The sequence below is a fragment of the Lygodium microphyllum genome, chromosome 8, assembly GCF_053477565.2.
Source record: "Lygodium microphyllum isolate KBCC chromosome 8, Lygodium_microphyllum_v1.1.10, whole genome shotgun sequence".
In the NCBI taxonomy this organism is placed as follows: domain Eukaryota; kingdom Viridiplantae; phylum Streptophyta; class Polypodiopsida; order Schizaeales; family Lygodiaceae; genus Lygodium; species Lygodium microphyllum.
The window spans coordinates 63,595,636-63,620,865 of NC_141142.1; the positions used below are offsets into that span (position 1 = coordinate 63,595,636).

Consider the following 25,230-nt stretch of genomic DNA (forward strand, 5'->3'; position numbering starts at 1 on the left):
AAGCTCATCGCCTCTGGCACATACAAACATCCACTTATGAAGACGAGTATAGGATGACAGAGAATGATCAAAACATGAGAAATGGGTTGCTTCCAGTAGACTATGGAACTGGACAACTGGTGATAAATTGCCATGTTGCACTCCAACAGTAAGCCACATTGCTCAAGCTTTTCGCTGCCCACCATATGTGCTCGTACTCTTGGATCACCAAGCATCCTACAAATAGGAAACCAAAATCAAACAGCAATCCAAAAAACTTGGTTTCTATCTCAGATGTCAAAAAGCTGCTTTAATCAGCAACTAAGAACTGCCACCACCAACATGGCTGGTAGACGTTGATTCGCTGATTATTTGAGAAGCGCACAAATAATTATGAGCTAGTTTAAACATTTTCTCATAAATATTACCTTTCAAAAGGTGATCTAAATTTTTCTCACACACCCCAAAACAAGGAGAAATTCACAAAAATCTTCTTTTGCAATCTGATTCTACCTTTGAAAGTGTGATCAGGAACCCTATTTAACCTTTTGCACACAGCCATAAACCAGGAGACACCAACAGCAACATGAGCAAGTTCTTCTTCTGCAATCTGATTGACAATCCCTGCTGAACGTGCATCCCCCATTCCAACCAACCGTGCTGCAAGCCTTGGCCCTGAATCCAACCCTCTAGCCTCCTGCCAGTTGTTAAATGGGTAATGCCTTATATTAGAATAATATAAGATGATGGTCAAAACTAGCTTCTCAATTACACAGAGGTTGCTTTTGACTTTACAATGCAAACAAGTCAATAGGGCTGGCATCACTAGAATGAAGACTGACCATAAAACCTCAATTGCCTTATTGCCAACCAAAATCTTTTTACTAGCCTAAACTATAATGTATGTAAGTACCTAAAGTTTCAGAAAGGAAATTGCTAACAATAGGAGAAACCAAGCAATCTTTTGAACTGATCCAATACATTCCCCCACCATCCTCAAGGCTGGCTGGTGTAGGTCCTCATCTACTTAATGGACTCATACTGGAAACTAGAACTGTAAGTCTTGAAACTTTCGCTAAGTTTGCCAACAAAGGACTGAAAATAAAGAACTTTTGCTACTTCAACCACTGCATGGCTTTGCTGACCTGATTGAGAAATCCCTTGAAACAAGGGGTAACAGAAATCTATTTGAAGTCAACTCCGCCTCATACTGCACTTGGTGAGAAGGAAAATTCAAAACTCCATCAGCTCTGACTGACTCAGTCTATCTGAAATGGGACACGCTGGATCTCTTGAAAGGGACAACCTACACCTTGCTAAAGTTGGGAAGGGCCTATGACGAAGTTGATTGCAAGTCGTGGGCATGATGCCGAGGATAGGTTTTCTCAGGCAGTGGATCCGAGGTTTCCAACTCTTAATTCTTCAACCCACTGTCATGTGAGAGTCAGTGGTTCCAAACGAGAGAGATTCAGCATCAAGAGATCAATTAGATAGGTTTTTCCATTAGCCACTTTTCTCTCTCCCTTCATAGCAGACGCTATGAGTTTCTCCTTCCTAGACAGACAAACGAGTGTTAGAGGGATTAAATTGCCCACCCCTAACCATGACAAGCTCCTGGACATAGAGTTTGCATATGATATTGCAAACTACTTGGATGGTGATAGGGTAACTTCAGGCCTTTAGGACAGTCATGGAGATATTCTGCTTTGGTTCATCTACTCTCATAAATTTGATAGAAATGATCAGGATGAGGCAGAATCAACCCAAACTGTGCTCCAATGCAAAAATGCAAGAAAATAAGAACTGCTTGTATAATGTGCACTGTGCAAGGTGCCTGCAAATAGGCATTAAAAAAAGAAATAGTAGCAAAATGTGGCCGATCTGGAAAAGCTCATAAAACTGGCTGACTTAAAATTGCCTCTGCTGCAGGAGCTAGCATCCTATACTGCCAATCTTGACCAATACATGTGTGCCGGTAGAGCTACCTAGGTTATTGAGTCCAAGAGTGAATCGCACTATAATTCGATTAACTTATGATGTCCTGGTCACCTTCCTTCCCCCTAGGAGCTCCTAGTTCCCCACCTTTTTCCTCCAGGAAAAAAAATTTATATTCATAACACCTCAGAGAAAACCGCTTGAGGTAAATACAAAGTACAAGGAACTCTATGAAGGGTAACTAAGTACATCAAAAGTACAATGGTTGTGGGCTAACATGCCACATCATCTAAGGGGTGGTATGAAAGTTGTCTGAATCCCAAATCTGCAAGAAAGCCTCTCTTTTCTTCCTCATCCTCTCAGAGTTGCCATGCATCCTCTCCCATCACAAACAGAGTGTGTAGGCTATCTAGGTCCAAATTCTCGATAAAGATTCCTTAGTGGATACATCTTGAAGACCAATGACCTCGATACATCTCGTAGTCCATATATCCGAAGCTCTGACGCTGGAATTCTGCTCCCACCTATGATAATGTCCCAAAGAATCCGCTCCAATCAATGTTAATGTCCCCAAGACCACTGCGTCTGCAAGTAGTCTGTGGTAGGGAACCTGCTGAGATGCTTTCCAATAATGAGAAAAGAAGTGCTCCCCCAATCATCCTCATAGCCGCATGTTAGACCTATGTTTGTGACCCAAGCTAGAATCCCAAATGTCACCACCATGGACTCCCATGTGACATGGAGTACTTGTGAGAGTGCACAATGGAAGGACACAAGCACAAAGAGAGAAAGAGACAGTAGGAAGAAGAAGAAGAAAGGAAGAAATCTGCACTGACTGAATAACAAATGCTGAATACAAGAGTGTGGACTGATCAGTCCCTCAATGCAGCCCAGCGCATCAATGAGGGCACCAGATCAGGCTGTAAATGATGACGGCAGCGCAGCACCAGAGATGGAGAAGTATGCCAAAGATGGAGGAGTGAATCAGCAACCTGGAGAAGATGATCTGCCCCAGTCAACAAACTTGCTATAGATAGCAAAAAATATGCCAAACTGGCCGACCTGATGCTGGCTGACCGGCTGCCACCTGGCCGACTGCATCGGCACCATATAAAAATGCCAAAAAATGCAGCTGACATGGCAGAAACATCCCAAGGGGCAGCACAATGTCCAACAAGGTGGCATTGGCTGGGAAATGCAGAAAGTACCCAAGAAACTTGACTAGAAGAAGAAATGCACACTCAAATGCCACAGCTCCCATGTCTTTGTTTCTTTGACAAGAGCTCACAACAAAGAGATGATAGACTAACAACTCTAAAATAGGCAAGCTAGCACCCCCTCTCAAATCCCAGCAGTGTTTGAAGACCTAGTAATCTCATGTGATGAAGCATAGAAGCCTTGGGCAAAGGCTTCGTAAAGAGATCCGTTGCATTGACCTTTGTGGGACAGTAAACCACCAATAACTCAGAATCCATGATTCACTCTCAAACATAATGATACTCAACCTCAATGTGCTTCGTACGGGCATGAAACACAAGGTTCTTAGCCAAAGCAAGGGCCCTCTGGTTGTTCACGCATAGTTGAGTGGGTCCTGTCTAGGAAAAACCTCTGTCAACGTCTGATGAAGCCACACTACCTCCATAGCAATCAAACAAAGAGTGTGGTACTCTACCTCTGTAGAAGAAAGCGCCACAATAGGCTGCTTCTTACTGCTCCACGAGATAGCTCCCAAACCAAGGGAGAAAGCAAAACCTATAATAGACTGTCTCGAATCCAAATCGTCAACCCAATCAAAGCCACTCCATCCAAAAAGAGTGGCCCCCTCTCCATACATAATCCCGTAGAATCGAGTCCCCTATAGATAGTGCGAAATGCACAAAATGGCTCTCCAGTGAGCTTGAGTAGGAGTCTCCATAAAAGAAGAAATGCAAAAAATGCATAAGAAACTCAGTTGGAAGAAGAAATGCACACTAAAATGCCAAAACTCCCAAGTCTTTGTCAAACTCTGACAAAAGGTCACAACCAAGAGATGACAAACTAACAACCCTGAAATAAGCAAGTTAACAATGCAGTCCTTAGAGCTCTCCTCCAAACCTCCTTGTGTTATGTCCCTGGACATCTGGATGGGCACTAGTAGCATTGGTCATAGCAATTAGGAAGTGACTTAGTACGCATGCACTAAAGACACTTCGGGGTTAGGGCAGCGCAGCCCTATTTATAGGACTCGGGGCCCTATTGTGCACATCAATTGTGTGATCACTGCTCTTAGCCTAATGGCCCACACATCCATACACCGGGATGGTGTGGGCTAGTGGTATGAGACGCCGACCGTTGGTATGTGGTCATGCCCCAAAGTGCTACTAGCTCCCAGGCTCAAGGGTGAGTCCATGTGGCTCTATGGCTAGGAGGCGAGTCCAATGTCGAGTTTGGCTTGTATGATGTCTCGTGCGTATGTTGGATCCTAAAGGGACGTTTGATTGGTTCGCGCTTGACAAGTATGCCTTTTTCTCGTTAAGGGTGGTATGGGACACCGTTGGCAAGAGGGGCGTACATGGGAGGCATGTGTTGCAGGTGGTGGGTACGAGAGCAATGTATAATTTTTTGTTTTGTACCCATGTTCACATTTTGTGTTAAGTCCGTGTTTGTGCTTTAAGTTTTTCAACAATTTGTTGTCGATTGGAAACCAGGACTATGGCAAACCATTGTCTCTCGCAAATCAAAATTTTGTGGCCCTAATAAACATCAAGCTTCTGGTCAACATAGATCTTCGTTGCTTGGCACTTAATGTTAATATTATTCTTAATTTAAATGTTGATGTAACATTAATGCTATTGTTAATTTAAATTTAATGTTAGCATTCATTTTCATTGTAGCATTAGCCTTAAATGTTACTTAAACATCATTGTTGATTTCGAATTTGGTAGGGAATCATAGAGAGAGAGAGAGAGAGAGAGAGAGAGAGAGAGAGAGAAAGGGCAGAGGGAAAACATCAATTGTCATGCCACAAGGAGAGAGAGAGAGAGAGAGAGAGAGAGAGAGAGAGAATTATGACCGTTAATGTTGTCTTCAAGACCAGCAATGGTCATGCCAATGATGGAAAAAGGGAAAAGCCGAGATGAGAGAAGGAGAGATGTAGAGCTACCACGGCATTGGCTTAGACAAGTGGCCAGACAAGTGGCCGGCAAGGGGGAGAGGGGGGGCCTAGGCTCGATTCCCTTCCCGAAGGCAAGACATAGAGGACAGCCCGTTCTTTTGACCCATGTGGTCAAAACATTTTCTGCCACATTTCACTTATTTTTGTGAAAGGAAGAAGGCGACTAAAGCTATAATCTTTCACTTCACAAAAAAAAAACAAAAACATTTCGCTGATATGATTGATTCACTACTACCTAACCAAGGCTACCCCTTGCTTGCCCCAACTTTTTTATAAAAAAAAGGCTCCTGTTCTGTGTTAATGCAAAACATTTCTGCTTCTTTTGCTCTCCTCTCTTGTACTCCTTGATCTCCAAATCACCATTTCTTTCTCTCCCCAAAACCTCCTCTCTTATCGATACCATGTGACAGATGATTCAAAAGAAGACGATGAAGCCAGAAGAAAACAGTCCTAATCGGTGAGCACGAGTCCTTCCTTTCACCTCCCAGCCTTGCCTAGTATGTTGCTGGCCCGACCATCGTGATCCGATTGCCAACCGTCAAACCTTGGTGAGTCCTACTATTCTTGGACTCTCTTAATTTCTAGGCTCCCCTTAACCCCGTTCGGGCGCCCAAGAGCCCGGACGGTCATCCTCGTGCGTGTTCCCCTTGATTCACCTTAATGTCACATTAAATGTCACTTTAATGTCACATTCAATGTTTGTGACCTTAATGTCACATTAAATATCACTTTAATGTCACATTAATGTTACATTTCTTTCCCCTTAAGAATCGGTTTCGTCCTCGAAAACGATACTTGGAAGGTCTAACTGTAAATCGGAAAACCTTTTCTTTAAAGTACTTACTCGCTCCCATGTTGAGCTTTCTTCTGAACAATCTTTCCACTTAACCAAACATTCTTGATAAATAGTATTCCTTGTTCGTCTATTATAAACATTTAATATTCTTTCTGGTTCATGTGGATTAGATTGGTCATTGAACAGCTCCTCAATGTCATCATTTAAGATTAGATTATCCAAATCACCCAGCTTCTTCCTTAATTTACTTACATGAAAAACTGGATGTATTTTAAGACCAGCAGGTAGTTGGAGCTTGTAAGCCAATTCTCCCACCTTTTTAAGTATTATGAAAGGACCACAATACCTTGGTGAAAGCTTTGGACATTGTCCCTTTTTCATAGTTTTAGTTTGTTCAGGCACCTTAAGATAGACCAATTCTCCTTCTTCAAAGGAGATATCTCTTCGGTGAGGATCTGCATATGCTCTAGCTCGGTTTTGAGCCTTTTTAATATTTTCTTGAGCAAATTTTAACATACTATTCATATCCTCCAAAAAGTCTTTAGCTGCCTGAACCTTTTCCTTATGCAGTCCTACTGCAAAAGGATCTCTAGGCTGAAACCCATACATTAACATAAATGGACTATATCCAGTGGAAGAGTGCTTGGCACTGTTATATGCAAACTCTGCTATCGGTAAATACTCTTCCCAATTAGTTTGCCTTTTACTTACATATGCCCTAAGCATATCTTCAAGAATTTGGTTAACCCTTTCAGTTTGCCCATCTGTTTGCGGATGATCCGCCGTACTCATGCTAAGTTTAGTATCCAATTTCCTAAATACCGCACGCCAAAATTGGCTATCAAATTTTCTATCCCGATCAGAAACTATATTTGCCGGAAGGCCATACAATCGGTATATGTTCTCTACGAACAATCTAGCCAATTCTGGTGTTTTAACATCAGTTGAAGTTGGAATAAACCTAGCCATTTTGGTTAACCTATCCACATTCACCCACACAGAGTCGTGCCCCTCTGTATTCTAGGTAAAGCAACAATAAAGTCCATGGAGATACTCTCCCATTTTCCCGAAGGAATTTCTAATGGATGGAGAAGTCCTCCCATTTTCAATCTTTCAGCTTTATTAACCTGGCATTTATTACATTTGACCACATAGTCAAGGACGTCCTTATTCATTCCAGGCCAATAGAACTGTCTTTTAATAAGACTATACGTCTTATTAACTCCTGGATGTCCCGCGCTAGGGGTATCATGACACTCAAAGAGTATCTGGCGCCTTATTTCTGTATCTTTCGGGACACATACCCTACCCTTGTAGAGTAAATAACCATTATCAATGGTAAAATTCTTCCACTTGAATCGAGTTTGAGCAACCCCTGATGCTCCATTCCCTTGTTGAACATCCTCAAATATTCCTTCCTCAGTAGAAGCACTTTCATTTGGATCCCCATTTTTTATTGCTTCCCATATGTTGGAATATGCCGGATCAACCTGGCATTTCCCTTTTAAGGATTCAAGCAAGTTGGAAGTGAACTGAGTAAAACTCAATTCATTAATGATGGGCATTCTGCTGAGTGCATCAGCTACTATATTATACTTTCCTTTTCTATATCTTATCTCATAGTCGAACTCTTGAAGAAGTTTGGCCCATCTGGCTTTACGCCCGTGTAAATCCGGCTGATCATTAAGCCACTTAATGCTTTCATGATCCGATAAAATCAAAAGTTTGGCACCGTATAGATAGTGTCTCCATTTCTTCATTGCATGTACTATGGCATACAGCTCCCTCTCATAAACAGAATAATTCTGTTTTGCACGGTCTAATTTCTTGCTTTCAAAAGCAACTGGTCGACCTTCTTGTAATAAGACCGCGCCTATCGCCTTATCACTGGCATCAGCTTTAACCACAAATGGTTTATTGGGATCCACTATTAATAATAGTGGAGCTGTAGCAATAGCTACCTTAAGTTTTTGAAAACTTTCATTTTGGTCTGTTCCCCAATTAAAACTTTTTCCTTTCCCTTTAAGTTGGTCTGTCATTGGAACAGCTATTTTGGCATAATGTCGAATAATCTACCATAAAATCCAGATAAACCTAGGAAGATCTGCAGCTCTTCCAGGTTCCTTGGAGATGGCCATTCAATAATTGCCCTTACTTTTTCTGGATCCATGTTGATTCACTCTTTCGAGATAATATGCCCCAGATATTTGACCTCTTGTGCAAAGAATTTACATTTAGTTTTCTTTGCATAAAGGGAATGTGTTCTTAACAGTTGGAATACTAATCGTAGGTGTTCCAAATGTTCTTCTCTTCATTTACTAAAGATCAAGATATCATCCAAGAAGACTACTACAAAATGTCCTAGATAGGGCCGTAAAACACTATTCATCAGCTTCATAAAGGTAGCTGGTGCATTAGTGAGGCCAAAAGGCATCACCAAAAAATCATAATGCCCGTATCTAGTACGAAATGCTGACTTGGAAACATCTTGTGCCTTAATTCTTACTTGGTGATAACCTGATCTTAAATCTATCTTTGTGAAGAATTTTGCCCCTTGCAATTGATCAAAAAGATCTTCCATTCTGGGCATACGAAATTTATTCTTCACCGTTATTTTATTAAGTGCTCTATAGTCAACACAGAGTCGCATAGAACCATCTTTTTTCTTTACCAATAAAATTGGTGAAGCCCAAGGTGAATTACTAGGTTGAATAAACCCTTTATCCAAGTAATCCTTAATTTGTCTTTCAACTTCTTGATGCTATGTTTCACTTAACCTATACGGTGGTTTAGAAATAGGGTGTGTATCCTTATTTATATCAATTGGGTAATTTATATCACCCCTATCTGGTGGAAGGCCACTTGGTAAATCAGAAGGAAACACATCTTTAAAATCATCTAACAAACTACTTCATTCATTATTAACATTCAACTCACAAACATAAGAAAATTGTTGCTTTATATTACAGAAAGTAAAAGTGTTCTGTACAGGAAGAGACCATAACATATATACCTCACAAACTTCCTTCTTTATCAGCTTCTGAACTTCAGTAGAACACAGCAAAGGATTATCAGATACTTCATGTTCACCTTGAATGACAAAAGTCTTACCATCCCTTTCAAATTCCAGTGTATTATGGTGATAACTACGTTTTAAGGATGGTTCCAATCCCCATAGCCACTCCCTCCCTAGAGCAATATCAGCTCTTTCCATGTTCATAATTTGGAAATCAAGTTTATCTTTATATCCTTGAATCTCAATTTCCAAATTGGATACCATTGTATCCCATATTTTATTGTCTTGGCCTTGCATCATACGAACAACATATTGATGCCCACTCTTTTGTTGGGGAAGTTTCAATTTTTTGACAAGTGCATAATTTATAAAATTATGTGTGGCAGAGTCATCAATCATGACTCTAACCCTCTTTCCAGCTATCAATCCATGTACTCTAAGTAAATCATGTGGCCCAAAAGTAAGCTGCCACATAGAAGTTGACATACAACACTTGTGTTGTACATCCATGTGCAAGACCTCCAAAGATTTGTACTTTTCATGTCCCTTTAATTCTAAAGTCTGCACTACATGGATTTGTTTTTCTTTTCCCTTGCCCTTGTTCTTATCCTTTCCTTTGTCTTCCCCCTTTTTCTTTTGAGGGCAATTCCAAGCAGCATGGTTAGGGGATAGGCAATTGAAACACAACTTTTCTTTTTTGGCCTTATCAAAATCATCAGGACTTAACTTTGGCCTTACATATGGTTTCTTTTCAAAAGGTTGTTTTTTACCCTTAAAGAATGGCATTTTCCTTTTAAATTTGCGCACAAATTTTGAGGTTTCCAATTCCTTAGACTTAGGCTCCGTATCAGTGAGACTAGTGAGTGTACCTGGACGCATACTATCTTCATGAATTAATGCAAATTTAATTGCCTCTTCCAGCATCTTAGGTGAACTCCTTTTTACTTCCTTTTTACAGGCTTTGTCTAGTCCCCTAATGAATCCTCTTGTTTTTTGGAATTCATCTATTCCTTCCAATTTGAGGATTATCTCACGATATTCCTCCAGATATGTCAGCAGGGGTCTTCCCTTTTGTCTGACATAATCCCAATCTTCCCAATTTCTTTCCATTTCATTTTCAGAAAGGAATTCTTTCAAAAAGACGGATTCAAATTGAGCCCAAGTTTCAGGTACTTTATTTGCCTCCTTTAAAGTTCGCCACCACTTATATGCTTTGGGCCCCAAAGTTAAACTAGCTTCCAGTGCTTGGAGATGTGGTGGGGTATTCTTAAGTTTATGTAAATCTTCCCATTTTTGGAGGAAATTAAAGATTGTATCTTTATTTCTGTCTTTTTCCTCCCCGTGAAACTGAGGGGGTTTCATATCCTTTAGAACTGGATTATCCCTCAATTTATAGTGGGGTTCCTTAAGATCTCGCATAGTCACATCTAAATCTTTCGATGAAGATGGAACATCTGATGTTTCTATCTTATTTTTATCTCTTTCTAACAATAAAGTTAATTGAGATTTTATTTCAGTGAGTGTTTGGGTTAAAAATTCCATTTGAACCCCCTGAGCTTGCACACGAGCAGTAAGATCATCAAATTGCTCTCATGTAGCAAAAAATTCTTCCCGCTGTTCTTCTTGTATTTCTAGTTCATGGGGATCTACCATAGGGTGGTCCCCAGAACTAGAACCTTCCATTACTCTCTCTTTCCCTTTTTCTGCCATTAATACACTGGAATTGGAAAGCAAAGATAAGAAATTTGCATACAAAGTAAAATACTTCCCTGATTTTAATGGCAGACAGTTGTTGCTGGTTTGGAAATAAACCCGAAGAGTAAGGAACAAATTTTATCGCCCGAACAAAGTCGGTTACGCAGAAAATGGAGCTTCTTTGCAGAAACGACTAGTATTTAGCCCCCTTCTTTAATAATCACGCAGGCCATCAATGTCCCTTTCCTGAATTTGCTCTCTGCTGAGCTTGTACTTGTGATGCAAGTGCAGTCGAGGCTGATAGAAAAAATTTCAAACGCGCAGTCGACTGATCAGACACACATCAGAAAATAGCTTCAGCTTCAGCCTGCGAAAAGGGAAGAGAATGTGTGATTCATTGGTGCGTTCACGGACGGGCGTGAGCCAGGATTCGGTGGCCCACGATTCAGCCTACGGCGTTCCGTGTAAAAGGTAGCTTCCCCCTCCATAAGTTACGTGATGTAGATACACGTCACGTCAAATTTTACGTGACGTGTCACCCAGCACTTTTGACCAGCGACTTCACGGATCCGTCACGGGTCGACGAGGCAACCCGTCGACTGAATGGATAGCGGGACGACTGAAAGCGTGGCGTATAAAACCTGTCGACTGACCCGTCAACTGAATGGATAGCGAGACGACTGAAAATCCGTCAACTGCCTTTTCGTTGAAGGACTCCACAAATCCACACGACTAAACCTGTCAGCTCTGATACCAATGACAGATGATTCAGAAGAAGATGATGAAGCCAGAAGAAAACAGTCCTAATTGGTGAGCACGAGTCCTTCCTTTCACCTCCCAGCCTTGCCTAGTATGTTGCTGGCCCGACCATCGTGATCCGATTGCCAGCCGCCGTCAAACCTTGGTGAGTCCTACTATTCTTGGACTCTCTTAATTTCTAGGCTCCCCTTAACCCCGTTCGGGCGCCCAAGAGCCCGGACGGTCATCCTCGTGCGTGTTCCCCTTGATTCACCTTAATGTCACATTAAATGTCACTTTAATGTCACATTCAATGTTTATGACCTTAATGTCACATTAAATATCACTTTAATGTCACATTAATGTCACACCATGTCTTCTCACAAGGTGTCTCCTTTCAATATGCCCATTTCCACTAAACCTTAGCACATGGAGGATGTCCGTCCAGTTTTTCCCGAACCCGAACATACGCACAAGTAGCATCCCGAAGCCTCTTCTTGCTTCAAGTCGGTCCCTCCTGGCGAATCTGTCAAAGTGCAGCGATGCAGAAGCATAGGACAAAGACTGAGAGAGAGTGAACACAGAGAGGAGAGAGAGAGAAAAGGAGACAGTGTAAACACAGAAAATCTGCAGTGTAGTATGCTGTATAAGAGTGCAGAAATATCCACGGGGGCAGAGGAAATATCTGTGTATGTCTCCGACTTGATGACTCGATCTCCGTCAGCCTGAGCACAGTCTGTCTCAGCCAACAGATCTCAAGTCCAGAATTAAAAGTGAATAGATACTAGAGTGTGCCACAAAACTAGCTATAAATGGCCAGAATAATAGGAAATAACTACACTAGGCCGGCTGCAATGCAGCCAACTGCAATAAAACTGGCCGACTGTGTAGTCCAACTAGACAGAACTGCTGTCCAACTGCACCAGTGCCACGTGGCATCCTGTTGTACTACTGCTGACGTGTCCTCTGCGCTGATGTGGAGCTGGCTGTACTCTGCTGTCCACTAACTGTCCAGGAAATGACTATCTAACAACCCCTCTCAGATCCTGAACGCATCAAAAGACTGAGGGATCTGGAATGCTGCTGAAGAAGAGCCTGGAAGAGCGCCTTCGTAAACAAATCTACAAGATTATCCTCCGTCTTGCAGTACTCCACATGAATGATCCCATCCAAAAGCTTCTCCCGAATGAAGTGATACTGGATCTCAATGTGCTTCATCCGGGCATGGAATACAAGATTTCGTACCAAGGCAATGCAACTCTCATTGTCGCACCGCAGAAAACTAGGACAAGTTTGGGGGCAGACAAGCTCCTCCAACAATCTCTGAAGCCACACAATCTCACATGTGGTGGAAGATGCACCCCGATACTCCGCCTCAGTAGAAGAAAGGGCTACCGTGAGCTGCCTCTTGCAACTCCAAGAGATAACACCTGTACCCAAGGTAAAACAATAGCCTGTAGTAGACCGTCTGTGGTCCACATCGCCAGCCCAATCCGAGTCAAATCATTAACATACAATACAAACAACACACGACCAACCTCGGAAGTGTGCACATAAAGCTGCGGATCAGCCTTGGAGCCCCGATATCCCAACTTCAACTGAAGAAACGAGTCAATCTTCTCGTTCCATCCACGCAGAGCCGGCTTGAGGCCATACAAGGCCTTCTTCAACCTGTAAACTTTCCCATCCGAGGATCCAAAGCCAAGAGGTTGCTCAACATAGATCTCCTCCTACAAGTCACCATTCAGAAAGGCCAACTTCACATCCAACTGATAGACAGGCCATCTCCTATGGCCAGCCAAGGCAAGAACAACTCGAATAGTCGCCATACGAGCAATGGGGGCAAAAGTATCATGGAAATCAATGCCTAGGCGCTGAGCAAAACCTTTAGCAACAAGGCGAGCCTTGTGCTTGTCCAAAGAACCATCGCTAAGGTACTTGGTCTTGAAGACCCGCTTGACACCAATCACCTTCTTGTGAGAGGGACGAGGCACAAGAGACCAAGTGCCATTCCTCTCAATAGCCTCCAACTCGGCTTCCATAGCCCTCCGTCAATGATCAGACTGCAAAGCCTCCTTCACTAAAGTGGGCTCACGATCCTGCATAACACAGGTCAGCAAACAATAGTTGGAGCAAACAAGCTCCGAAGAATGTGCCCAGGTCCTCCGTGACCTCTGCGGTCCATCTTGCGGTTCCCACTCCTGAGAGACCCCCTCAATCCCTGAATCTCGAAGTGTGTCACGAGCCCAACGAGGAGGACCTCTCCCCGTCGCTCTCCATCTGCTAAAGACTCAAGAACATCCACCGGCGGAAGCTCCTTGGAGGTGGCCGGTGGAAGTGAAGACTTGGAATCAGAAAAAGAATCTCCATCAAAAGCCTCTGGCTCCAAAGGAACTATCTAGCCATCATGGTGTCTATCGGTGCTCCATCATGGTGCGCGCCATCTCGATCACACTTCGGTTCTTCCACTCCAAAATGCCATTCTCTTGGGGAGGTGTTGGTGTTAGCAAACTCTTGGTGAATGCCCCTATCTGCACCAAAACGAGCGAATTCATTAGACATAAATTCACCTCCCTTGTCTGAACGCAAGGTCTTCAGGTGCCGGCCAGAACGGTTCTCCTCAAAGAGAAGCCAATCCTTGAAGTGAGAGAAACCCTCCGACTTCAAAGTCAAGAAATAGGCCCAAGTCATCCTACTGTAGTCATCTACGATCAACATGAAATACAAGCTCCCCTTCAAAGACTCGGTCCTCATCGGGCCACAAAGATCCATGGATACAAGCTCCATAGGTGAAGTAGACCGCCTTGAAGCTTTGTTGGGAAGCGCATCCCGATGCAATTTCCCACGAATATTAGAGACACATGGCTGATGGCTCACCACTATATCCGACAAACCTTGAATAAACGATCCTCACGACGCCTTCCAAAGATACTCATAGTTCAAGTGGCCAAACCAAGCATGCCAAAGCTCGGACTGTCTGAGAGGTAAGAAAAAGAGAGCTAAGAGCTGTGGAAGACTTCAACTTGTAGAGGCCATCCTCCGCATACCCTACAGAGAGAACCTTCCTTGATCCACGATCAAAGACTCAAACAGTATCACTATCAAACTCCACCAAGAGACCAAGAGCACAAATCTTATGGACCGAAAGCAAATGATACCCCAAGCCTAGCACATGCAACACCTCGGAAGTGTGGGTACCACCACATCCATCTGGAATAAGCTGCATCTCACCCCGCGCAACAATAGACACAGAAGAGCTATCTCCAATGAGAATCTGCCCAAGCGAAGGTCGCAAATGGGCAACAACATCGGAAGGAGTCATGTGCCGTGAGGCACCACTGTCCACAATCCACTCTCGAGCCTAGGGAGCTGTCATTGCAGCATCAGAAGTCTTCGATGGAGAGTCCTCAATGACTGCTAAGTGTAGAAAAGTAGATGATAAGGGTGCAGCCACCGCTCCAGAATCCTTGGTGTCCTTCTTTTCTTTGTCAGGACCCTTCTTCCAATGACCGGTCTTACCACAAATATGGCAAGTCGATTCCTTCTTATTCTTCTTGGATTTGTCGTCCTCCTTCTTCTTCTTTTGGTCCTTCCCCTTCTTCTGAGAGACTTGACCAAGCAAAGCCTCCGATTTGGAAGCATTCTGTCCCTTCAACTGTTCCTCTTGGTCCAAGACCATAGAAACCAACTCTTCCCACAGAAGAGTCGACTCCCGCCCTGATGCAATAAGGGCGGAATAAAAGGTATCAAATCGTGGCGGCAACTAGGACAGTAAAGTGATCGCCATGTCTTCGGAGGAAATAGGCTTCCCCGCATTTTGAACCTACATCTGAAGCTGCTGAAGCTTGTTGATGTGTTCGCAAAGCAAAGAAGACTTATTCACGGACAAGGTCCGCATCTGCACCTCCAAAGAAACCCTCTTCAACAGGGTCATCCGGTTGTACATCTGATCGAGCTCCAGCCATATCTCTCGAGCCACCATCAAGTGCTCGATGTGAGCTATCATGGCTCTAGTGCAAGACAAAAACAAAAAAATCGAATCCTGGCATTCAGTTTGTCCCAATGAGATCGGGTCTTGGTCAACTCCGCACGAGCATTGGAAGAGAGTTGGATTCATCCCTCACCGAGGGCCTATTAATCTTCTCCATCACCAGTTCCGCCAAATCATAAGACTCCAAAATGGCCAATATCATCACCCGCCGGATGCAGTAATTGTCACCATCACGCTTTTGATCCAATGAAAGAGTTGGTAGGACAAGCATCTTCCTGTCCATTATCACCTGGAACTCCAAATCAATCTTTGTAGACATGTTAACCTGCAATACCTGCACAAACGCAAAATCGGTCCCCCTCTGACTGTGTAAACGCAGCCTTCAAGGGCTGGTTCCTCCGCTGCCCAAACCTTCTTCACCCACTGGAGGCGATGAAAAAGTAAAATCTGCAATGGAAGGCCTCAAACGCAGCCTTCCTCCCCTTCGAACAGTAATAACTTGCAACAAATTCACCGATTAGACTCCTTTCCCGCACGCCCATGCTCGCTTCAGCCTTGATCCGATGCACAACCCTCTCGATCGCCCTCGAATCCTGGAAATGCAACCTTGTGTCATGCTGAAATCTCCTCTTCAGATAGGTTCAGCCCTCACTCAATCCATCTTCACCGCTCTCATACCATGTCAGAGTGCAACGATGCGGAAGCGTAGGACAAAGACTAAGAGAGAGTGAACACAGAGAGAAGAGAGAGAGAGAGAGAGAAAAGGGGACAGTGTAAATGCAGAAAATCTGCAGTGTAGTATGATGTATAAGAGTGTAGAAATATACACGTGGGCAGAGGAAATATTTGCATATGTCTCCAACTTGATGACCTCAATCTCTGTCAGCCCGAGCATAGTGTGTCTCAACCAACAGATCTCAAGACCAAAATCTGAAGTGAATAGATACTGCAGTGTGCCACGAAATTGGCTATAAATAGCTAGAAAAATAGGAAATAACTGCACCAAGTTGGCTGCATTAAATGCAGCCGATTGTAGTAAAACTAGCCGACTATGCAGTCCAACTAGACAAAATTGTTGTCCCACTGCACCAATGCCACGTGGCATCTTGTCGTACTGCTGACATGTCCTCTGCGTTGACGTGGAGCCTGTTGTACTCTATTGTTCACCTACTGTCCAAGAAATGACTGTCTAATAGAATCTCCACACTCCAATAAAAGAAATGCAACAGCAGTTACCTGAACTTCAAGCTCCCCATTTTTCATTTCTGCCGGTAGCCACGAGGACATTGCCTCTGCAATTCCAACCTAATCCCTTTAAAGGGTAGAAAAAAGAATGTGATGAGACGAATATCGATTCATGGCTTCCCAAATGAAAGGCATATTTTGATTTGTATCAATTTGATGACCTAGAACACATTGAGGAAATACAAATCATGTTACAAAGAAAGACGTACGCTTGGTGGGGGGGGCTTATGCCCTAAGCCAACGACTTGGGCTGATTTTCAATCTGTTTCTCGAAAACATTTCGTGACGGCTGATTGGATTAAAAATTTCCAAGAATTATTTGAGCTTAATATGGGGAAGAATAGCATGGATGCACACTCATGAGAATTTAAGGATTTATTGCACAAAACAAAGGCCTTGGATGATCCTCAAGTGCTACTCTGCATGCAATATCTCTTTAGATCATCATCTAACTACAAGAATGAAATACTCTGCAATCCTTTTCATTTGCTCAAGAACTTCAATAGATATGCTAAAAATTTTGACAAGACTTTGGTTACAAGTAGGTGCACTCAATCGATTGCGGATTTCCATTGAGTTGCCTCAATCTTTGAGTTGAAGAAGTTATCTATCCCAACAGCAACTCATCAACCGATTTCGGAGTTGCATAAGAAAAAGGACGGCAAGCGTAAGGTCACTCATAGCAAGGATCGCTCGAAGACCCATTGTCTCACTTGCATCATATACGTCATTTTCACAGTGATCATGAATGTCCCCAAAACAAAAAGGCGAAGTCTACTTTCAAGACTTCGATAAATACTCTTGAGGCTCTAGGTATTTCTTTTAAATTTTTATTCGAAGAATGTTTTCTAAATGCTAGCAATAGCAATAGTAGTTCCATTAATAAAACAGTTTTTTATTCCCATAATCTTTTAAAGGTCGTTGGGCATATAAATGGCCAAGACGTTACAATTTTATTTGATAATGGTTTTACTCATACTTTTATTTCTTCTCGCTTGATGCAAAGACTGCGACTCCACATGGTATCCGCTGACCAAGTTTATCATGTCCAATATGTGGAGAACCCTACAATGGATCGCTGGGGTAAATGATGCCAACTTTGGATCTTTTAATCTAACGGTGTCATCAAATCATGGATTTCTGACTTATAAGCCTTGAACATATAAATGTCATTCTTGGCATGTGATGGTTCTTTCAAAAACACTCCTCCTTGTATATTAATTATAAAAATCATGTACTCTCTTCTGAGCTTGATGGTCATTTCCATGTAATCAATGACTATTTACCCTCCAAGTTCACAAAAAATAATATACATTTAATTTCAAAAATGGATTTTACTCAAGGTTTTTCCAATCTAACTCTTACTACTTATAGTTGTTTCGTTGAAAAATTTCAATCCTTTGATTATGGGTTTGAATGTAATTAAATATTTGGATCCTATAGTACATGAGTATGTTGATATCTTTCCATCCAAGCTACCCAATGAACTTCCGCTATCTCGTGGAGCCTTAGACCATAGGGTTGAAACCTTGCCCGCCGCTATGCATCACGTCTCTCGATAACCTTATAGATTTAGCCCGAAAGAGAAAGACAAGATAGCTACGCAACTTCAAGACTATTTGGCTGAGGGTTATATTGAGCCAAGTAAATCCCCATGGGGCACGTCTGTTCTTCTCGCTAAAAGAAAGGATGGCAAAGGCCTCAAAAAGATGATTATCAAGAATGAATATCCATTGCCGAGAATATAGATCGACTTTTTGGTGCCCATTGTTTCACCAAAATCAATTTAAGATCCGAATGTCATCAAATATGGATAGCTTCGAAGGGTATCCCAAAAACTATGTTTCAAATGTGATATGAACATTATCCATTTTTTATCCTATCTTTTGGATTGACCAATGCTCCTACAACTTTTCAATAAATGATTAATTACTTATTTCATCCGTATCTAAGAAAGTGGATAGTTGTTTTCCTCGATGACATCCTTATTTATAGTAAATCATTGGAGGAGCATGCCAAACACTTGCATATCGTCTTACATCTCTTAAGACGAGAGTAATTCCTTACCAAACTATCCATGTGCGGAGGAATTATACCTTGGTCGTATCATCTGGATTGATGGCATTTGAATTGATCCCAAAGAGGTACCAGTAATGCTCAATTGGCTTGTTTTAGGGACCGTAAGGCAAGTAAGATCTTTTTTATGTTTTATGGGGTTTTCTTGAAAATTCATTAACAACTATACTCGTATAGCCAAGCCCTTGATATGTTTGCTTAAGGGTATCCGAGATAAAAAGAAGTACGTTAGTCTACCCATTGTTTGGACTAGTAAGTTCAATCAATGTTTTCAAATATTAAAATGACTTATTACCATGCACCAATGTTGCAAATTATCAATTCGAATGAACCTTTTGAGGTTCATGCGGACACGAGCAATTATGCTTTAGGTGTTGTCCTTTATCAAGATGGCCAATCTATTGCATTCGAGAGCCATAAGCTCACCAATGCTCACAAGCACATCATACTACTCAAGAGAAGGAATCGTTGGCGATCATCCATGCACTTAAAGTATGGCGTCATTATTTATACAACGCCCGATTTATTATTTGGATGGACCACCACTTATTGAAATACCTATGTCATCAACCTGATCTCCATGGCCACAAGACAAGATTGCTGGATAGAGTTTCTACAAGAGTTTGACTTCGAAATTCACTATAGGAAGGCCGCAACTAATATAGTTGTTGATGCTCTTAGTTGAACTCCTAAAGTCGATGTCTCCTCCTCCTCCGAAATTTCGACTAATTTCTATCTTCCTCTCAAAGAGCGATGCCAAAATTATATTCACTTTGATAAGATCTAGCAACTAGTTCAAGACAAGCCTAGTAGCCCGGGAAGCTTAGGCGGTCTGGAAGCCCAAAGACTGCCTATTAAGAGAAAGATGGAAGAAAAGTATTCCATTCGGAATAGATTACTTTTTAAACAAGGCAAAGTATGTGTGCTCGATGATCAAAAAATCCACAATAAAATTTTTTACTAGTGTCACGATGCGCCGAGCACTAGATCACATAGCATTCATCGGACTTTAGCCTTGCTCAACCCTTATTTTAATTGGCCATATATTAAGACTATGGTAGAGTCTTATGCACGTGAGTGCCTGCAATGTCAACATAACAAAGCTCAATGGCATAGACATACATAAATGTTGCATCGTTTACACATCCCTAATAGGAAATGGAGCACCATTTCTATGAATTTTGTAGTAGGATTACCTTATACGAGTCAAGGTCATAGCAGTCAACCGATTGACAAAAATGGCTCGATTCATTCCTATAACGACGATCGGGAAAAGCCGTGAGCTGGCTGGTCTCTTTATTGAACACCTTTATAGACTTTATGGTTTGCTTGATAAAATACTCAATGATTGTGATCCTAAGTTCACTAGCTATTTCTAGCAAACGGTCTTCCAAACACTGGAAACTCAATTGTCCATGTCGCCCTCGAAACATCTAATTGGGAGCATTATCTTCCTCAAATTGAGTTTGCTTATAACAATGCTAAGCATTTGGATACTAATTATAGCCCATTTATGCTTATGTACCGTTATGATTCGAAACCATCGATTGCCAAAGAGCTGAGGGGGGTAAAAATGCAATGTGTAGTTGATTTTTTGCACGATATGCAAGAGGTGTAAACGATTGTGAGGGAAAGCATTAAAACGACCTAGGATCGTGCCGCAATTTATGCTCACCAACATCGAACCCCTAGATGTTCAGAAATCCTTCACCCGTAGTTTGCGTTTTTGCATTTCTGTGTTTTACATTTAGGGTTTGCAGCCCCAAAAAGGGACGCCATCCTAGACTAACTGTGCCTATTTATAGGCCACTCTCTCATTCATTCCTCACGGCTGATTCATTCAGTCCGTCACCTCTTCTCTCCAGCCTCTCCACTACCCTCACACCCCTTCAGGAGGACATTGCACTTCGTAGTTCGTAGCTGTCTTTATCATCTTCCTTGTGCTACAGCACCCTTGTTCCCTTGTATCACATTCACTCCATTCATCAGAGTTTCTTCTCTCTTCTCTTCTCTTCTCCATGTTTGCCAAGTTCACTCCGTGTTTCTCCCCGCAAACCCTATTGTCTTGCTGGTACGTCATCTTTTGACATGGTATCAAGAGCTGGATCTACTCGAACAGTGGCAAAGATCCTCCACTCCAGTGAAGGTAAAGACCGGTGGCGGCTTCGACATCCACTTCTCTTCTTCTTCCGCTACATCAAAATCTCGTTTTTGCAGGTTTCAGGTGTTTTCAACTTGCTGCCCACACCCCTTTCGCGGAGGACATCGCAGTCTGAGCTGTCCCTTGCTGTTACCTATAGTCTGGTGCCTGTTTCCAACCTTCCACCCGTAGTTTGCAGCTGTTTACAGCAGAACGACTGTTGCTGATCACTCTCCATTCAAAAAACAATCTCGTCTTTGCAGATTTCAGGTATTTCAGCTTGCTGCCCACACCCCAAACGCGAAGGACATTGTGGTCCAAGCTGGCCATTGCTGTCTACAACAGACTGGCGCCTGTTTCCAGCCTATCACACACTGTTCGGAGCTGATTTCAACAAATTGACTCCTGCTGCTGTTTTTGCCTGCGTTTTTAGTCTTTCCCTCTCCTCACTTGTGTTTTTCTACTGGTTGCAATCTCTTACTACTGGTTACATCCTTCTCCCACACTAGCAGCTCACTTCTAACCCTTCCACTACCCTCCCACCCCTTGAGACAGACATTGCGGTTCGTGCTTCACACTGTCCTCACACCCCTTGAGGCCGACATTGCAATTCTTGGTTCATGGTGGCTGACCTCTTCCTTCTTCACCAAGGTATATCCATGGCTTCTTTACCAACAGATGACCAGACTACTGGGTGCTCCTACTGTGGCATCACTGGACAATCACCGGACACAACACCGATGCTTGCCAACTTCGACCTTTGCTCCCCACCCCTCCAGAGTACATACATCTTCCACCAGGCACTCCTTGTACCACCTCTCCTTTCTGGGCCACAAAGATCGTTCTGCATCGGCTATCAAAGTACTATGCTCAAGGCAATAAGACGCATCCAATGCGCATTAAGTCCTTTCGAGCACATGGAGGATCGATTGATGCTACGACCTCCTAGAGATCGCAGCAATGCCACTAGCAATCTTCTCCCACTTATTTTCAGGTACAGTGGCTTCCATGACCTACGGATTTGCAGTCCGCTCTATCGAGAGACAATGATTATTTGATACCGTCTCCTCGTCAGTCTGCTCCTTCGAGAGAGAGTGGCTGCTTGACTCCTTCCTCTTCTTCGACTACTCAGACCGCTCCACTAAGAGACAGTGACTGTTGCCCACCTCTTGCTCATTCTGAACCCCATCCTTCCCTAGCCTCGACTACTCAGGTTCGAGAGGCTACCTCTGGGAGCTCTTTGGCACCTCATATACCTTCTTCAGTACGACCGGCAGCACTTCCTTCGTCATCAGACATTTCGGTGTCCATGATCCATGAGTTTTTGGATTCCCTATCTAGTTCAGAAGGGAATTCAGAGGGGGATGTTATTTCTTTGCCCAGAGGGGGCATCTACTTCTTCTTTGACTTCAGCGGGAGCCCCTCCACCTCCCACCTCAGAGGGGGAACCCACTCTACATGAAGTTCTTCATCCATCCTCTACTTTCTTGGGGTGGTTGTCTTCGACCAAACATCTCTTCTACTGATACCCAGGATCTTCAGGTACCACCTAGATCGCGACCTCGGAGGTTCAGCCGCGACTTGGTGACGAGGCCTTCGTATTCCTTCTAGCATGGATGCACGGAGCTAGTGGCTTCTCTCCTGAGGTTGTGTTTTGGGTTCTTCAGTTCACTCTATCTACTATTCTTTACTGCAGGTTACCTCTCAGGTGGAAATCTTGGATCTTAGGAATCCTCTACATCTTCTTTCTCCTTCTCTTCTTGCCTTCGTCCCTTGGTCAGCATGGAGCCACCTCTCCCAAGATCGAGTACAGGCATATCCTTATGGTTCTCCGCACCACACAAAGTCCGACATTCCTCCTATGCATTGCATGTTTTCATCATCTCTGTACTAGGGCGCTTGGGCAAGTGACGAATTTTTCCACGAGGGACACTGTCCAAGTGGCACCTGTTGCATGAGCATTCTTCAGCATATAGCATTGCATCTCCACCTCACTCTTCTCTTGTTCCCCTTTTTGGGCCTAAGAGAGGGTGTTGAGAAACCCTTCACCCTTCATCCGCAGTTTGCGTTTTTGCGTTTCTGCGTTTTGCGTTTAGGGTTTGCAGCCCCAAAAAGGGGCGCCATCCTAGACTGACTGTGCCTATTTATAGGCCACTCTCTCATTCATTCCTTACGGCTGATTCATTCAGTCCGTCACTTCTTCTCTCGAGCCTCTCCACTACCCTCACACCCCTTCAGGAGGACATTGCGGTTCGTGATTCGTGGCTGTCTTCATCATCTTCCATGTGCTACGGCACCCTTGTTTCCTTGTATCACATTCACTCTATGATTCGGAACTTCATCATTCCATTCATCAAAGTTTCTTCTCACTTCTCTTCTCTTCTCCATGTTTGCCGAGTTCACTCCTTGTTCCTCCCCGCAAACCCTATTGTCTCACTAGTACGTCATCTTTTGACACGAGAGAGCTCCAACAAGGTATGTAGGTTTACCTTAAAGTTCCAAAAGGTTTAGATTCAATGACTACTAGCAAGTGCTATAAATTGTCTTCAAGGTATTCTAGTCCTTTCCAAATTATAAAGAAGATAAGTAGTGTATTCTATGAGTTGGACTTACCTTTGGAAATCTGAGTTCACCCTATGTTCCACGTAAGTCATTTGAAAGAACACTTGGGACAAGGTGAGCGGATTGTCTCGAGTGAGGAAGTACGCAGCTTGACGATATTGCTCGTTATATTCCACTTAAACACAAGTTGGTTCTTGACTTTAGGTCTATACAATCCCATTGGACCATCTATCCCAAATATTTGGTCAAGTGGAAAAACCATTCGAAGGCAGAGGCTACTTGGGAGTCAATACATTCATTGAAGAGTGGTTTTCCTCACTTCATCCCTAAGAATATTGCTAAGGACAAAGGGGGGAAATGTTATGTCCCTAGACATCAGGATGGGCGCTAGTAGCATTGGTCACGGTGGTAACGAAATGCACTAAGGACACTTCAAGGTTAGAGCAACCGAGCCCTATTTATAGGACTTAAGACTTTATTGTGCACATTGATTGTGTGATCACTACTCTTGGACTCTTGGCTCAATGGCCAACACATCCGTACTCAGGGATGGTATGGGCTGGTGGTATGGGATGTGAAACCTTGGGATGTGGTCATGGTCCAGAGTGCTACTAGCTCCCAAGCTCAGGGCAAAGCCCATTTAACTCTATGGTTGGGAGGTGAGTCTGATGTCCAGTCCCTTTTATGTCGAGTTTGGCTTGTGTCATGTCTCATGCGCAGGTCAGACCCTAGGGAAACATTTCACCTAGGCTCTAGGGCAATCCAATAGACAATGTCTCTGTCTCCTTTGGCTCCCCACATTGCATGCATGCCACTAGGTCCCCACCATATCCAAGCTCTGTGCCAATTGCTAAACTCCTACTGGCTCCAAGCCATAGAAAGAGAGATATCTTCCTAGGCATGAAGCTCTTATGTGGCCTCCTCCAAAAGTCATAGAAACTCATTTAAGATCCTGCTCATGTGTATCCTCCTCCCCAACCTACTAGTGTAGCCAAAAAGAGGCATCTCCTATGGTGTATCAAAAGGAAGGCATCCCTCCAAACCCACTCTCCCAAATCCCACTATAGCCTCTATAGATGCCTCCTTTAGTATGCCTATTACCTCCATCCATCTATAACGCAAGTGGTTTTGTCTGGGTCTACATGCCACTTCCTCTTGAAGTGTACCACTACTCTGATCCTATTCCTGGAGCAACCATTGAGTCCTATATGGTCAAGAACTTCTCATTGGAGGCTGCCATCCTCCTCAACCATGAAAGTCAATGTTCTGTCTCTGCTACACACAATGATTGCTATAAGGATGTCCCTTCTATTAAGAAACCAAGTCATTTAGCACATTTCTTCTCCTTCATTGCTATTCTCGTTTCCATTTATAGCCCCAAAAAGACTTTCTAGGTGCCACCCAAGAGACAACAATGGGTGCCACTCAAGAGAGTTGGGGCACCACCCAAGAGACTTTAGTGGGTGCCACTTGAGACAATCTATGCCTATAAATATGGCACCAACTTCCCTCATTCTTCATCCTACACATTCATTCCTTCTAACACTCTTATCACTCTCTTCCATATTCTTCCCTCCTTTCTCCATTCTCCCCACTACCGTTTACAACCCACAAGGACATTATGGCTTGTGGCTTCTACACCCATCTCGACCTGGCGTTTTGTAGCCTACATCATCCAACATCAGCCCTCATCACCTAGTAACATCATCAAGCTTGCATTTGCAGCAGTTTCAAGCCATCTACAGCAAGTTACACCTTCTTTATCAGCCTTACATCAAATACCTGCGTTTTTGTCTATTCTTCACTCCTCAAGGGCTGCCTTTGTCTGCAAACCACTTATATGGAGAGATATCCATCAGATATTCTTGTATTTTCTTCTCCAACTAGCTGCCCAACAGTCCCC

The 25,230-nt window shown here is 43.2% G+C and overlaps 1 protein-coding gene across 3 annotated transcripts in view; it reads right to left on the bottom strand.

The window, feature by feature from the left end:
• The window catches only part of LOC148032387 (diiron containing four-helix bundle family ferritin protein, putative (Protein of unknown function DUF455)), a 131,545-nt gene that overhangs the window by 64,983 nt on the left and 41,332 nt on the right, over nt 1–25,230 (bottom strand). For all 3 annotated transcript variants that reach the window (XM_087683037.1, XM_087683038.1, XM_087683036.1), the window contains exon 4: nt 493–676. In XM_087683037.1, coding sequence (XP_087539163.1) covers nt 493–676 — 184 coding nt within the window. The remainder of the gene's footprint in view (nt 1–492; nt 677–25,230) is intronic.